Source organism: Rhinoderma darwinii, chromosome 4 (assembly GCF_050947455.1).
Source record: "Rhinoderma darwinii isolate aRhiDar2 chromosome 4, aRhiDar2.hap1, whole genome shotgun sequence".
NCBI classification, from domain to species: Eukaryota; Metazoa; Chordata; class Amphibia; order Anura; family Rhinodermatidae; genus Rhinoderma; species Rhinoderma darwinii.
In genome coordinates this window covers 221,227,138-221,242,379 of record NC_134690.1, presented here as the reverse complement: position 1 = coordinate 221,242,379, position 15,242 = coordinate 221,227,138, and the positions used below count along the sequence as shown (strand labels likewise).

The 15,242-nt window shown below is 39.8% G+C and overlaps 1 protein-coding gene across 4 annotated transcripts in view; it reads left to right on the top strand.

The window, feature by feature from the left end:
• ASCC3 (activating signal cointegrator 1 complex subunit 3) overlaps positions 1 to 15,242 on the top strand; it is a 630,293-nt gene that overhangs the window by 244,200 nt on the left and 370,851 nt on the right. For all 4 annotated transcript variants that reach the window (XM_075862208.1, XM_075862206.1, XM_075862205.1 and 1 more), the window contains one exon: positions 2,641 to 2,805. In XM_075862208.1, the coding sequence (XP_075718323.1) occupies positions 2,641 to 2,805 (165 nt within the window). The remainder of the gene's footprint in view (positions 1 to 2,640; positions 2,806 to 15,242) is intronic.

Below are 15,242 nucleotides of genomic sequence, written 5' to 3'. Positions count from 1 at the left end.
TTGAAAGCCTTAGCAATATCTTCCGAGAAATGGCATTGTATGTTGTCTGTATTTTTAATGCTCAGGACGTAAGTAGAAGAAGCTCTTTGCGCTCGCAAATGCTCTCGCTAACAATTTACTGCATTTATTCCCATATTCGTAGAAATGTCGACGACATTTGGTCGGAGTCGTCTTGGCCTTACCAAGTAAAAGTGTATGTAGGGAGTCCCAGGCTTGCGTCAAAGCTACACGTATATCATCTGTGGGTGCACGTTCATGTGAGATCTCCAACTCATGAATTTGCACAAGGAGGGTAGCAGTTTTGCAGGCCCGTTCTCTTTTAAGGCAAGAACCATTTTTCACGAGTACCCCCCAGATGACACATCTATGAGCTTCCAAAACCGAACATGGACTAAATCCCTCCGTCAAGTTGGTCGCAAAAAATTCTTCAAGCGTCTGCTTGAGTTCCTGTAGAACTAGAGGGTCAGACAGTAAGGAAGCATTAAGAGTCCAGGAACACAGTAATAGGGTGAAAGGATACAGTAAACTTAAATGCTCTTACTTTAAAACCAGTCTATAGAGAAAAAATAATTGTGATGCATAAAGAGTTCATACAAAAAACGATAACATGGGAGAATGTCCGTCCCGAGTAGTGATAGAGACGGTTTTCGTGTATTTTGAGAAAGTTGCCATAGTGATCAAGGAATGCTAGCATGGAGCTGGATCCATATTCTAAGGAACTATGGAGCTTAATGAATACATTTTTCTAGCCTTTGGGGGCATTTATTCTGTGCTAAATGCAAGTTGCCTAAGTCTTGTTGCCATAGTTGTTGAGGCTAGCTATGGGAGCCGTAAGGGTAAAAGCAGGGGAAAGCCCTGTTCATGATACCATTCCCTTGGAGACTCGTAAACAGATTCTCTATGGCGTAATGATTATGGGGCCACAGGGAATCTGGGTTGAAGGATTAATTGTTCGGTGGAGGTTGTATTTACATACTTTAAAGGGGTTTTCCAACTTCTGACAACTAATGACCTATCCACCGGATTGGTCATCAGTGCGTGATCTGTGAAGGTCCGACACCCGGGCCCTGAACAAATCGGCTGGTCCGATGCCTCCGTGCACCGGACGTACAAGCCGGAAGCAGATCGCTTCGGCCACGGAAAAGCGGCCGAGCTGCAGTACTGCCGCTCTGCTCCTATTCAAGTGAATAGGAGCAGACCTGCAGTTCTGCAGTACGGCCGCTATGCTATGTACGGAGCAAACTGCTTCCGGGCTCTGTGGATAGGTCATCAGTTGTCAGAAGGTGGACAACCCCTTTAAGGGTTATTGGCGAGTGGAATAGTTAGCCCAATTGATAATGACTGAGGTTAGAAAGAAATGCTACCTACTTAAAATGTTATCAGAAAGGAGCAGTATGGAAAATTGGTGAGATTACAGGCCAGTCTAGGGGGCGGGTGAAAGTGGATGCATATGTTAGTATCCATATATGGAGATCATGGCTACGTCGGTGTTAGAACATGTAGCCGCTAAGGTGTAAAGAAAAAGGTAGAGTATATGTGAGCTCTATTTATTCGGGTGGGAGTTGTGGAAGTAGTGCAGTTTAAAACTTGGTCCATAGTTGTAGGCATAGGGAATGATCCTGAAGGTTGTTCGTGTTATATATTAGACAACTTGGTGAATAAATGCGTTACATTGATATTGAGTAAATGTATAGCCACGTTCTACACATATGAAAGCTTATCTCTAACAACAAAAATTGTCCAGAGTATGGTAATATGATGCAAAAACCATGCATGACTAACAATACATTATCATAAATAGAATACAATTCATAGGAGAAATAGAGTGAGTTAAACTATAGTATAAAAAAAAAAACATCAGAATGCATATAATAAAAAAAGTTATGTATACACATTTAGGAATAGGAAAAAGTGTATAAATAAAAGCCATATAAATATACACGCTGATCCTGTGAATAATATACTGATGCCAAATTTATTGGGAATGCAGAAGCAATGATAGTATTCATTTTGTACATTTTAGTTGTTCGGGAGTTATACTTCATTTAAAACAATAATCTCGTTCAATCCATAGGGGACCAAGGTATTTAGCCTATATATCCAATAGACTTTACACAACAGAGGTCTTCAAACAGATTGGCTTGATGTGTGTCGATGTGGTCCCTGGGAATGATGGTATAGTACCCAAAATTGCCCTAAAGTTTCAAAGTGCAGTGTTAGGAAATACTGTGAAACATACATTTTTTGTTGCAATTCGAGCTGTGTTGGTTAGTTTATCAATGTAACGGATGGTGCAACTGACGTATTGCATACCGCAAACACCGTTAATGAGATAAATAACATTCATATGGCACTTGAATAAGAGATTTTTTCCCAAATGTGTACGTTTTCAAAATCTCCCATGAATAAGGTGGCATAGCTTGGGACCACTCTCCGTTCCTTTCTGACAATGGCAAATTAAGCTTTTATATTGAAAAACATTGTGGTTCAGAATGAAATCCTGCCCTAGCAGATGAAATTGTCTTGCTCCTGACTCATTTTGAGAACCAACATATTAAAAAGAATTAATCTAACAATTGTGTACTAATACCGGTTTTAAACAGAGTATAAAAATAGGTATTCTTTAATTTATTCACACAGATGCTTGTGACTACACCAGAGAAATGGGATGTTGTTACCAGAAAGAGCGTTGGTGATGTGGCATTGTCTCAGCTCGTGAAACTGTTGATATTAGATGAAGTACATTTGCTACATGAAGACAGAGGACCAGTGTTGGAAAGTTTAGTGGCAAGGACGCTACGACAGGTAAGCATATTGCTTCTCTATCTTTTATATTTCTACTCTTTATACAAATTATTATTACACTATGATGAAGTGTCTGAATCCTTTAGTCAACTGGGAAGCTCCAGGAAGGTATGCAATTTTAAACCTTTTAGTAATGCTTAAAGTGACTGAGAACTTAATTGAGAAAAAAAATCTTAATCTAGTTTAGTATGTAAAGGTGCCAACTGCATTAGTCAGCCAGCCATTGCTCTATTTGTCGGTCATCCGGAGGACCAGTCCATGTGGTGCAGATTCCTAAGATTGCTCTTCATTTTTTAATTTTATTTAAAATTCTAGTTCTGATTGTTAGTTTGCAGTTTACACCTTTGTATGAAATGTTATGATTTCTAAACAAGAGCACAGTCTGTTCCCTTCCTGAACTCCAGGCTGAGCTCTTATTTAGAGTAGTGCTTCTCAAACTGTGAGGCAGACTTCAAGTTGTGGTGAGGTGCTGCTGGGGAGGGGAGGGAGTTCTCCAAAGTGATATAAGCTACACAGCACTTTCTCTGGCTGCACTAAGATCTGGTTTAGCGACAAAATTTACTATTATGCCATCAAGTTTAAACATGTTTTTAATGGTTTTTACTTTCCAGAAAAGTATGACAATAACCAAAGCAAAACTTTGTATAAATCTAATTCTTCCATAATGCAAGCAATGCCAACAGACTGCATAACACTAACCCCTTTTTGCACCATACATACATGTATATCATGGAATGCCTTGTATTGAGGCACCATGCTGTACATGTATATCATGGCATTGCATGGACATAGAAGCTGTGCCCATGCGTTTTAGAGCGGGAACCCAGCGTTGATTCACAGCCAGGCTCCTGCTGAACCCCTTAGATGCTGCGGGCCAATAGCGTGGCATCTAAGGTGATTGACAGAGGAAAGGGCATATGATTAAAAAACGGCATCAGAATGCCTTATGTTGTGGATCCATTAATATAGTTTCAAGTTACATAGGGCCATGATTAGATATTGCAGTGTTTACAATTTTAGTGTTAACAACTGATTTTTTCAGTGTTGAGGTCAACCAGTAATTAACTCTAGTGTGGTTGTTGAGCACCTGTGAAAAAAGGGAAAATCCTTATCTGTGAGATGCTAAACTCTCCATAGATCCGCCAGGTCAAGATGATCAATCACAAATTAAAGCCTGGTGTAAGATGTTTGCAAGGGTCTAACTAAGAGAGCTAGAAAACAGTCATGTACACAATGAAAATCTCCTCGTTATCAAATTAGAACTGTCTAAACTTAAAAGAACAGGAAGTAACCTGCAAAAAAAACAAGATTAGGAGCATTTGGTGAATAGTTTCTGTTCAATTAAAGCAGTCATAAGCTGCCCACCCACTGTGTTAGCAAAAAAATCGTGAATAGTATAATCAAGACCTGTGTGGAATAGAATGGCAGTCCCCTACATTTACGAAAGAAAGAAGTAGGGATGGGCGATTAATCAAATTAATCTGATTAATTCACCCTCAAGGACTCTCACGATTGTTTTTTAACAGAATCGTTGAATCGATTCTATAGTGGCGCCTTGCTGCAGGAGGAAGCTCCGCCCCGCCACCTCATCACTGCCTGGTCCGCCCCGTTCTGTGTCTGCTTCCCCACTGTGGCACTATGTCACTATGTGGGCACTGTGGAATTTTCTTTTTACTGTCGTGTGACGGTAGCCTAAAAGACTAGGATACCAGGAAACCTGTTCACATGTACCGTGATCACGCCCAAGAGTGCCCGCTCTGCGCTAGCAGCAAAAAAACCTGAAAAAAATAAGAAAATCAAGGTTCAAATCGAAAAAAGCCCAAAGTGTTGAAAAAAAATCTAGATTTTATTTTTGGGCAAATTCACCCAGGCCTAGATAGAAGCTTTGAAAACATTTGAAAAGTGCTTACTTCTCAACAAGGGGTGCTTATCTTTGACCCAATGTGTTTCCAGAAGAAAGACTACCTGGGGTCTATTTTGAAAATGGGACTTCAGGGTTCAGTTTTTTTGACGGAATCAATAGCACAGTCGACTACACTATTGATTCCGTCACAAACAACTGAACCCTGTCATAACAATGACAAACGGAAACCTTTAGCAAAGTTTCCGTCACCATTGAGATCAATGGTGATGCAAAGGGAACCTAAGGTATCTGTTTGCCTTTTCGTAGAGGGATTAACCCGACGGAAACCTCAGACGAAACCCCTCAACGGAAGGGCGACGCTGATGTGAACAGGCCCTAACCCCATCATGTTGCTCATAATGTACGACATTGGGTTAATATGTGAGTACATGATAGGGTTAATAACTATTAATGTGAGACACATGGAGGTATTCAATTCATAACACCTCGTGCCTCACATTAATAAGTGAAAAAGTTAATATTTTATTTTTTTGACGCTATAAATTTGTTGTGCAGATTATTACGGTCGCGACAATACCGAATATGTGCATATTTTATGTATTGAGGCTTTTATTTTAATGACCAAGCTTGTTTGGACCTTAACCCCTTCACGACTGCCATACGGCTATATACGTTCTAACTGCTGATGCCCCGTGCAGTTAGCACGTGTATAGACGTCAGCAGCCTGGAAGGGGTTTAAGGAGTGCAGTGCTGCTTCAGTGTGAGCAGCACTGCACTTTCATGTGTCCCTGGGCTTTGAGAGCCCCAGAATACACCCCACACTATAGATAGTGCCACCCGCAACTCCCACAAAACCCTCTGTAGATAGAGCCACCTAAGCTCCCTCCAGCATCGGATTCCCCTCCAGCTGAGGATTCCCCTCCTAGAGGGAGCCCCCGCCGTCTTTCCATCCCTCCTGTAGATAGCAACCCCCCTGCTGTAGATAGCATCACACCCCCCACTGTAAATAGTGCCACCTGAACGGAGTCTAGGAGCGGAATTCCCAGTTGTCAGATCGCACTGGACAGGGATACCGCCCCTAAACAAAGCCACTAATGTCACTGTCCAGGGTGATGGAGAGAGAAGAGGACTAATTGTTACAGAGCTCTACAGTGTATGTGTGTATGTATGTGTGTATATATATATATATATATATATATATATAATTTACAAAAAAGTGTTTTTCCTTTAATTTTTTGTGATTTGTCTGCTCATAATAAAAATAAAAAACACTGAATTAATGAAACTAATCTAGAAAATGAAACCCTCATCAGTCTTGTAAAAAACAAAAAAAAAAACAAAGTAAAAGGCAGTTCCAAAGATATTCTCATTTAAAGAAGTGCATATCAAAAATAGAAAATTTGAGCTGGACACAGGGGCATCAATGACCCTTGGTCATGAAAGGGTTAATGCCAGATTTTTCAAATCTGATATGTCTGACTTTATTAGAGAATAATTATCCAATAGTTTTACATATCCAAGTAATGCTGACATTTTTTTTGTCACATGTTGTTCTTTATTGTAGTGGTAAAAGTAGACTGACACGATGTGCGTAAATTAATAAAAAAATGTACGAAATTTTGAAAAAAATTTCCTTTTTCTCTATTTTGAACTGCAATATGTCACATATGTACATACATACTGTATATTGTTTTGAATGAAATATATATTTCCATCTCTTTGATCTATTTTGGCAGCACTTTTGAAAAAAATAAAATAAATTTTGAGTAATTTAGAAGACTTTCAAATTTAAAGAGACCCTGTCACCACATTATAAGTGCCCTATCGCCTACATAAGGAGATCGGCGCTATAATGTAGGTGACAGTAATGCTATTTAAAAAAACAATCTGTTTTCATCTCTTTATTAGCGATTTTAGATTTATGCTAATGAGTTGCTTAATGCCCAAGTGGGCGTGTTTTTACGTTGTACAGGGCGTCGTTACTGTTTCTATGGTAGTTACAGCAGAGGAAGCATAATATCGCGAGATTACGCTGTAGATGACAGGTTACAACGAGATTACGCTTCCTCTGCTGTAACTACCACAGAAACAGTAACGAAGTGCAGAGATTGTGAATAGACATCCCGTGGAATGTCTGTTCACTGTCTAAACACTTCAGTATTGTTAATGTGTTAGTATAAGACGGCACATAAGGATCTAGCAGGATCCCTATGCGCTGAGTAAATGAATGGAGTGGCGTGCATGACGCTGATTGGTCAGCGTCATACACTCCTCTGTACAACGCCCACTTGGTCTAAAGTAAAAACATGCCCACTTGGGCATTAAGCAACTCATTAGCATAAATCTAAAATCGCTAATAAAGTGGTGAAAACATATCGTTTTTTTAAATAAAAAGCACTGCTGTCACCTACATTATAGCGCCGATCTCCGTATGTAGGTGATAGGGCACTTATAATGTGGTGACAGGTCCTCTTTAATAATAATTTTATACATTTTGAAGTACATTTTGTTTTCCTGCACCAAGCCGTGTTTTCAGAGGCTCATAGGTGTCAGAATGATGGAAACCCCCACAAATTACCCCATTTTGAAAACTACATGCCTTAAAGAGGCTCTGTCATCACATTATAAGTGCCCTATCTTCTACATAATGTGATCGGCACTGTATTGTGGATTACAGCAGTGTTTTTATTTAGAAAAACAATCAATTTTGACAGAGTTATGACCTATTTTAAATTTATGCTAATGACTTTCTTAATAGACAACTGGGCGTGTTTTTACTTTTTGACCAAGTGGGCGTTGTAAAGAGAAGTGTATGACACTGACCAACCAGCGTTATATACTTCTCTCCATTCATTTACTCAGCACATAGTGATTCTGCGTTGTTCACTATGTGCTGTCACTTACTCAGACATTAATGTTACTGAAGTGTCTTGAGAGTTAATAGACGTCACCTCCAGCCAGGACATGATGTCTATTCACAATCCCGACACTTCGGTAACGTTTGTGTGGGACTTACAGGACAGCAAGCGTAATCTCGCGAGATCACGCTGTAAACTGTCATTTACAGCGTGATCTCGCGAGATTGTTTTCCTAAATAAAAAACACTGCTGTAATCTACATTACAGCGCTGATCATATTATGTAGAAGATAGGGCACTTATAATGTGGTGACAGAGCCTCTTTAAGGTATTTATTAAGGGGTGCTGTAAGTATTTTGAGCCCACAGTTTTTTTGTAAGAATTCATGCAAAGCAGGTGAAAAAAAAAAAAATTCACTTTTTTCACATTGTCATTTTAAAGACAGATTTCTTTGTAAAGAAAACATCAGAATGACAAAACACACCCCAAAATCTATCACACTGTTTCTCCTGTGTTCAAAAATATCCCAAGCTGCTTACTAGATGAGTGGCTGGGCCAAAAAGAGAGGGAGCACCCTTTTGCTTTCAGGGCACAATTGAATCAATTCTAGTCCCCATATCATGCATTTAGAGGCATTGAGCTGACTGAATAAAAAAAAAAACAGCCCGAACTTACCCCATTTTAAAAACTAGACCCTCTAAAGTTATTCATCTAGTGGTGTAGTGAGCATGCTGACCAAAAAAATGTTTAAATGTGGAAATAATGGGTATTATTTTAGACACTATGGGTATATCATGTTTTCTTCAAATTCTTATTACATTTCCACATGAAATGGAGGAAAAATTTGTTAAAAGGTTATTTTGTTAGAAATATGCCACATTAATAAATTTGTGCGGCATACAGAAGAGAAGTGAAGCCGTGTATTCATAACAGATGCATGTCGCTATAGACGTATTTGCCTGTACTTATGACTGTGTCTTGCTAAGAATCAGTAGTCCCCCATCTGTGCCATTATGATATCATTGTGGAGAACATTCTGTTCTAATATAAAACCAGTCAGAGAGGAAAAAATAAACTGTACTAGAGTGACGGTAAATATCTTCCAAAAAATTTTGGAAAATATATCCAACTATGTGGCAAACTCGAGTTTGTTTACAAGATAGAAGAACACCTGTAGGGCTGTCATGACCACCTTATTTTTGTGACTGGTTCTACAACATCTCTTTAGCTCCATCAATCCCTATATTAGGGACGAACGTGCCAAGTGACGCGGTACACCATAACAGGTCCCTGCCCGGCAAGGTAGGAACCGCTATGTGCACAAAACAACCAATCGGTTAAAGTATATATAAAGGGGCAGTGTCCAAAACCATCTATAGAAACAGTAAAGGATCACTAATCCCCAAAATGATGTCAGTATTTCCAGAAGAATTGTTGGGTGTACTACGACCAGTAAAAACACAAACAAAACTTTAACAAAGCCCATGGTGTATTGATAAGGAACAGCTCGATTATTTGAGATCCTCCAAAAATGCCCATATCACGGTACAGAATTAGGAATGTAACCGCTGTATGTGGCAGGACATAGTGATAAGAAAAAGGAAATACATCCTCAATTTATTCTTTTAATCATTTTCTAAAATGCACGACTTCCACTAATTCAGGGCTGAAATAGGCCACACGTGTTGGATTTATCTGCTAATAAATGTAATGCTCACATTTATTTCAAGAACACTTGTGGGGGTCCATGTTCTGAATAGACAGATGTGGGCTCCTGCACAATAAACTGTTAAGAAAAAATATATATTAATTTGTGAGTGATCAAGTCCAGGATTTAATTATCCAAGAACTGTAAAATAGAAATTAATTTGTGAGTGATCAAGTACTGGATTTAATTGTTCAAGAATTGTATAGAAAAAAATCATAAAGGGGTAAAATTCGTTTTACAGTCTGAAATAAATGCACTTTACTACTACCCTATGAAAATCCCTCCCTCCCTTGGAAAGCCCAGAAACTATGCAAAAGATATGAATAAATGAAATTGACTCCCTAAAAATAATCACCCGGGGGCACCCTTTTTGGTGTTCCCCAATTGTTATATAAAATTAATAATTAGAAACGGTGTGATATGTCTCAAAACAGGGGAAGTTGTGTAGGCCTGGATTTGAAGGGCACATGGGGCCGTAAAACGGGTATCCCTCCTCCTTCCATGTTTACTGCAATCTCAACATCTCTTTTGGGGGTATTGCTTATTCTCAGTGGCAGGGACGGGGTGAAGAAGTGGCGCTCAGTGAGCCTTTTGACATCCTCTCACTCAGGATTCTCCAGGTGCGGGGGAGTCAAACACGGGGTGCTCTATAATTTACTAACCCCATATTTAGGGTAATTCCTAAAAAATGTTTAATTTCAGAGAGTGTTGTAGGAATCCATACTCTGGCATAGCAAGACCTGGGATTCTCGGTCACAAATTGCCTGCCATATAAATTTGTCTGCTGGACAATTAGTTCCAGGACCTGATCGCCTATGAAAAAATTTTAAAAAATCATAGGGTGTAATATTTGCGACATCCGTGTCGATGCCTGGAGTCGCTATAAATGGCAATTTTTTTTTGGGGGGGGGGGGGGAGAATCTGCAGGATCCCACATTGCAGGAGGGACAGTGGTACTATGCCCTGCTCCTGACACTACCTGAAATGCTGGAGCACAGCAAGGCGTACGCCTGCTCTGCAGAGAACTTTTTGCGATGAATTTTTTTGCTCTTCTAATTAACTAACTTCTATTTTTATTTTATATATATATATATATATATATATATATACATACGTGTTCATATTGCACTTGAGCAAAGTGCTGATTTATTTTTGATTTGCTGTTATTTTATTATCTTCTTTCTTATGATTTACTGTACTGATAGGGGCATTGTTCCTTACCTAGCTACTGACATGGCGGACACCCATATACTTCTGATTTTTATGCACAGGGTTAGCTACATCTTCTGCTATAGTATCAATCGTTGTTATTATCACAATGCCCTTGTCGCTTTGATGTTTCTGTTTCATTGTAAAATAATTGTTTATGGTGAAAATCACAATAAAAACATTTGTTAAAAAAAAATATACGTCTACATAAATAAATATATATATATATATATATATATATATATATATATATATAGATAGATATACATACAAACATGCATAACACTAACACAAAAGCAAAAAAAAACATACGGTAAAGCGTAGCTAATAACTGCTATTATAACCGCATAATCAGAAAAAAAAAAATCTGAGATTACGGGTAATCTGCAAGCACTGGCGAATATGTGGTGTATTTCACAGTTCAATACAGCACAAGATTTGAACGTAGTATCACTCTATCCTCTCACATATCGACTACAGTGAGAGGAGGGAGGGAAACAGCACAAATCCTGTGCTGTATTTTGTAAATAAAGGACTATGGTCACTGTGATAGGTATATCACAGTGACCCGTATGATCAGGGACCAATTATAACGGTCCCTGGTCAGTTTCTATTTACAGGCAGAATATCTGCCTTTCACTGACAGCACATGCATGCACCATTTTCTTGTTTTTTTCCCGGGGGGATGATCGGTGGCAGTGGGGGCCTAACAACTAGTTTTTTTTATCTCCTCTCGCCAAACTTTCATGGTGAGAGGATATAAAAAAAAAAACTCATTTTCACTCCAGCAGGGATTGTAATGGTAGTGATTGAATACCGGCGATTGCCGGTCTGGGGACTGCAAACAATGTTCCCCAGTCAGTGCTCCAAGCCCTCAGCTACCTCCGGTAGTTTTTAAAATTTTTAGTTTTTTTAATGTAACATTACTTTATGTTGTTTTAATTTTTTTATTTTTAAACTTTAGTGTACTGGCATATAGCTATATGCGAGTACATTAGCCTGCGTACTGATAGTACACAGGCAGTTGTTAAGACATACCTCCGTATACTCTAACAACACGGAATATGGTCAGACCGACCATGAGCTGTCTGCCCATATATGGTATGTCCCTCGATCACGTCACAGGGATTCGCTGTGAAGAATTTCATTATCTAGGAAGAGCTCGCTGTTGTATATCACAACACTCAGAAGTTCCAATGAGAGTATCATCCTGCAGAACACACTGTGGACATTCCCAGCTTCACACATTGTACTTCTTGATGTGCTGTGGGCTTTGCCAATCCAATGTTTATTTTTTAATTCACAAATAAAGTTTATTGTAAAACATCCGACGTAAATACAGAGTATTGAGATATGTAGACAACAGGTCCACTGCAAGTACAAAGAACACAGTAGTGCAATACAGCAATGTGTCAGAAGAATCATAAGTTCAATCAATTAGGGCAATAAAAGTTATCAAGTAAAGAAATGTCATACAAAACAATATAAAGCGAGCAGGGTATCTGGTAATTTTACACTCCTTGAGTATTTAAAATCCAGCGTATAGAGTCAATCACTGCCTAATGTATAATACAAAGGGTTAACCAGTTAAATAAAACTCAAATAGTTTCCACATGTAGAGATGCATAAAAAATAGAACAGAAACTTCTCAGGTAATATTCAGCAGAAGATCAGGATTTATATCCATACCACGTTGAAAGTAGAGGCCCATAGTGTATAAATGTATACATGGAGTGTAAGAGGGGCCAACTGGGCATGGATTAAATATGAGCCACGTCCGTGGCAGCAAAAATTTTGGTGTACTTGAAAAGACAGTTTCTATGTTGGAATAACCATTTTTTTGTGAGGTAACATACTACCAACTAGAGACAGCCATTCTACAAACGTAGGTGCACAACAGGACAACCAAGTTTTGGCTAACAGCTTTTTGGCATAATATAATGTCTCCACAATAAATGTATGGATATGACGGGAGTCATATTCTACAGGGTCAGGAGTGAATAGACCGCTCTTAGGGCACAGCAGGACAGGAGACCCCATCTCATCGTTCTAACCTGGCTATCTTAGGGCAGGACCGCACCAAATGATAAAAGGAGCCCGAGGGAAGTCCACATTTAGGGCATTCATCAGGACGAAAGCGATGTAATCTAGAGGTGGTATAAAACACACTATGCAGTATGTTAAATTGTGATCTAGCGAGATTACGCTTGCTGTGCTGTAAATCCCACACAAACGTTACCGAAGTGTTGGGATTGTGAATAGACATCGCGTCCTGGCTGGAAGCGATGTCTATTAACTCTCAGGACACTTCAGTAACGTTAATGTGTGAGTATGTGACTGCACATCATGATCTAGCAAGATCACTATGTGCTGAATAAAAGAATGTAGAGAAGTGTATGACGCTGATTGGTCAGCGTCATACACTTCTCTCCACAACACCCACTTGGTCAAAAAGTAAAAACATGCCCAGTTGTCTATTAAGTAATTAGCATAAATCTAAAAATCGGTCATAACTCCGTCAAAATTGATTGTTTTTCTAAATTTCTAGATTACTACATTACAGCGCCGATCACATTATGTAGAAGATAGGGCTCTTATAATGTGGTGACAGAACCTCTTCAAGTTGACTAGCCAGAAGTTTCGCCATGATTTTAATGTCAGTCTCGAGAAGCGAGATGGGGCGTTAGGAATCACATAATGTAAGGTTTTTACCCGGCTTAGCCAATACTACTAAAGTCGCCTCCCTCATTGAACTGTGCAGTTCTCCAGAGTTCAAAGCCGCCTGGTAAACATCCAAGAGACGTGTAACAAAAAAATCAGCATGGGCCCTGTAAAATTCAATAGGCGGGCCATCACTACCGCGTGATTTAGATGTCTGGAAGGAGGCCATGGACTCCAAAGTCTCCTGTACAGTAATAGGGCCATCTAAATATTCCCTGTGGGCAGTCGATAGCGAGGGAAGGGATATCTGCTCTAGATAATCAGCTATCTCTGTGAAGGACGCAGAGATGTGTGAGGAATATAATGTTTCATAATATGAGCGAAAGGTGGACAAAATTACCTGTGGGTCAGAGGACTGGGTACCATCTGGAACCTCGAGCAGTGATATCACAGGGGTTCCCTATCACCCTTGGCTATACAGGCTAAAAGGTTACCACATTTTTCACAGTGTTCGTAATATGATTGCTTGGAAAATAAGTATTTTTTCTGAGCCTTATTATTCAAAGAGGTGTGATACAAATGGACCTTGCAAAGCCATTCCGATTTATGATCCTCGGTCGGATCCTTGATATACTGGAGTTCAAATGGCCAATGATGCTTTGGCGGCCGGAGTTCGTTATGTGCCAAACCTCTTTTCAAGTCATTAATTTCCACAGAAAGTGCCCCACGTGCATATGCCTTGAAGGAGTCCCACACAACTAAAGGCGAAGCACTGCCGTCATTGTCAAGAAAAAACTGACGCCACTTAGCCTGGAAATAGTCAGATGAGGGGAGAATTTTCAGCCCGATGGGGTTCAATCGCCAGCAATTTTTCGAGATATATTTGGGAGTCTAATATGTAAACGGCCAGGGAAGTCATTCGAAACAGACCTGGAAAGGTACTCCGCAGAGTCCACAGCCATCAGGAGGGAAGTGTGTACTAGCATTAAGTCAATACGGGATAAAGCCTCAAGTTGAGGAGTAAAGCAAGAATATTGTCAAGTAAGAGGGTTTATGGTTCTCCAGGTATCTGTAATATTGAATTCTAAAAGGAGAGAGTGAAGGGAGGAGGGAGCCAGAGATACAGGATCTTGACCAGGTCGGGGGAACTTGTCTAAATGTTTATCCCAGGTTGAGTTAAAATCACCCAGCCAGATAATAGGCATAGACTGGTGGCTGGTTATAAACAACAGGATGTCATTAATAGTGGCAAGGGAAAAGGGAGGGGGGAACATAAACCCCTATCAGGGGAAATGGTTTATGATAAAGGAGGCAGTGTATCAGAACAAATTTAATACTCGGACCTGAGGACATATCTACCAGGTGAAAGTGGATAGAAAGTTTTATCAATATTGAGACACCCCTGGCCAAATTAGTGAATGTGGAATGGTACGACCAACCAATTCAGGGTCTATTTAGAAGACGGAGCCTGTCATCCGTCATGTGGGTCTCCAAAGGAATATAATATCACAGTCATGCTTTTGTAAGTACCGAAACACAAGGGCTCTTTTAATGCGATCGCTAGGACCTCTCACGTTCCACGTTAAAGACACTACGTCAGAAGACATGGTAAAAGGGTAAAAGTGCAAACCTGGGCCCAGTCGTTCATGACAGACCAGTATATGAGCAGCATAATATACCTGAGACCTGAAAAAATTAGAAGTGTGATATGTCTTGGATCCCTGAAACCAAAACTAGTTGCAACAACAGTGGCACAAACTACAAACAGTAACTTTCAAGTAGCATATGAAAGAAGGGTGCAGCCCCCCTCAATAGGAAAAGGATACTGAAGTATGAAGGTGTCATACTGTGAACAATTGATCCACAGTTCCTTCACAGAATGACAGAGACTAGAAATGTTCTAGAGGTTTGGAACCACGGGACAGTAGAGGTACACAGCTACAAACGTCAGTAATTATATACATCTGGATGACGAGAAGAACCAGCTTGACCACGGGGACGAGTTTCCAGCCAGTCGAGAACTTCCTGAGGAGTGGTAAGGGAATGTGATCTGCCATCTACCAGAACTTTCAGCCAAGCAGGGTACATCATAGCGTACTTGAGATCAAGTTCTTTGAGCTTCTTCTTGGCAGTGAGGA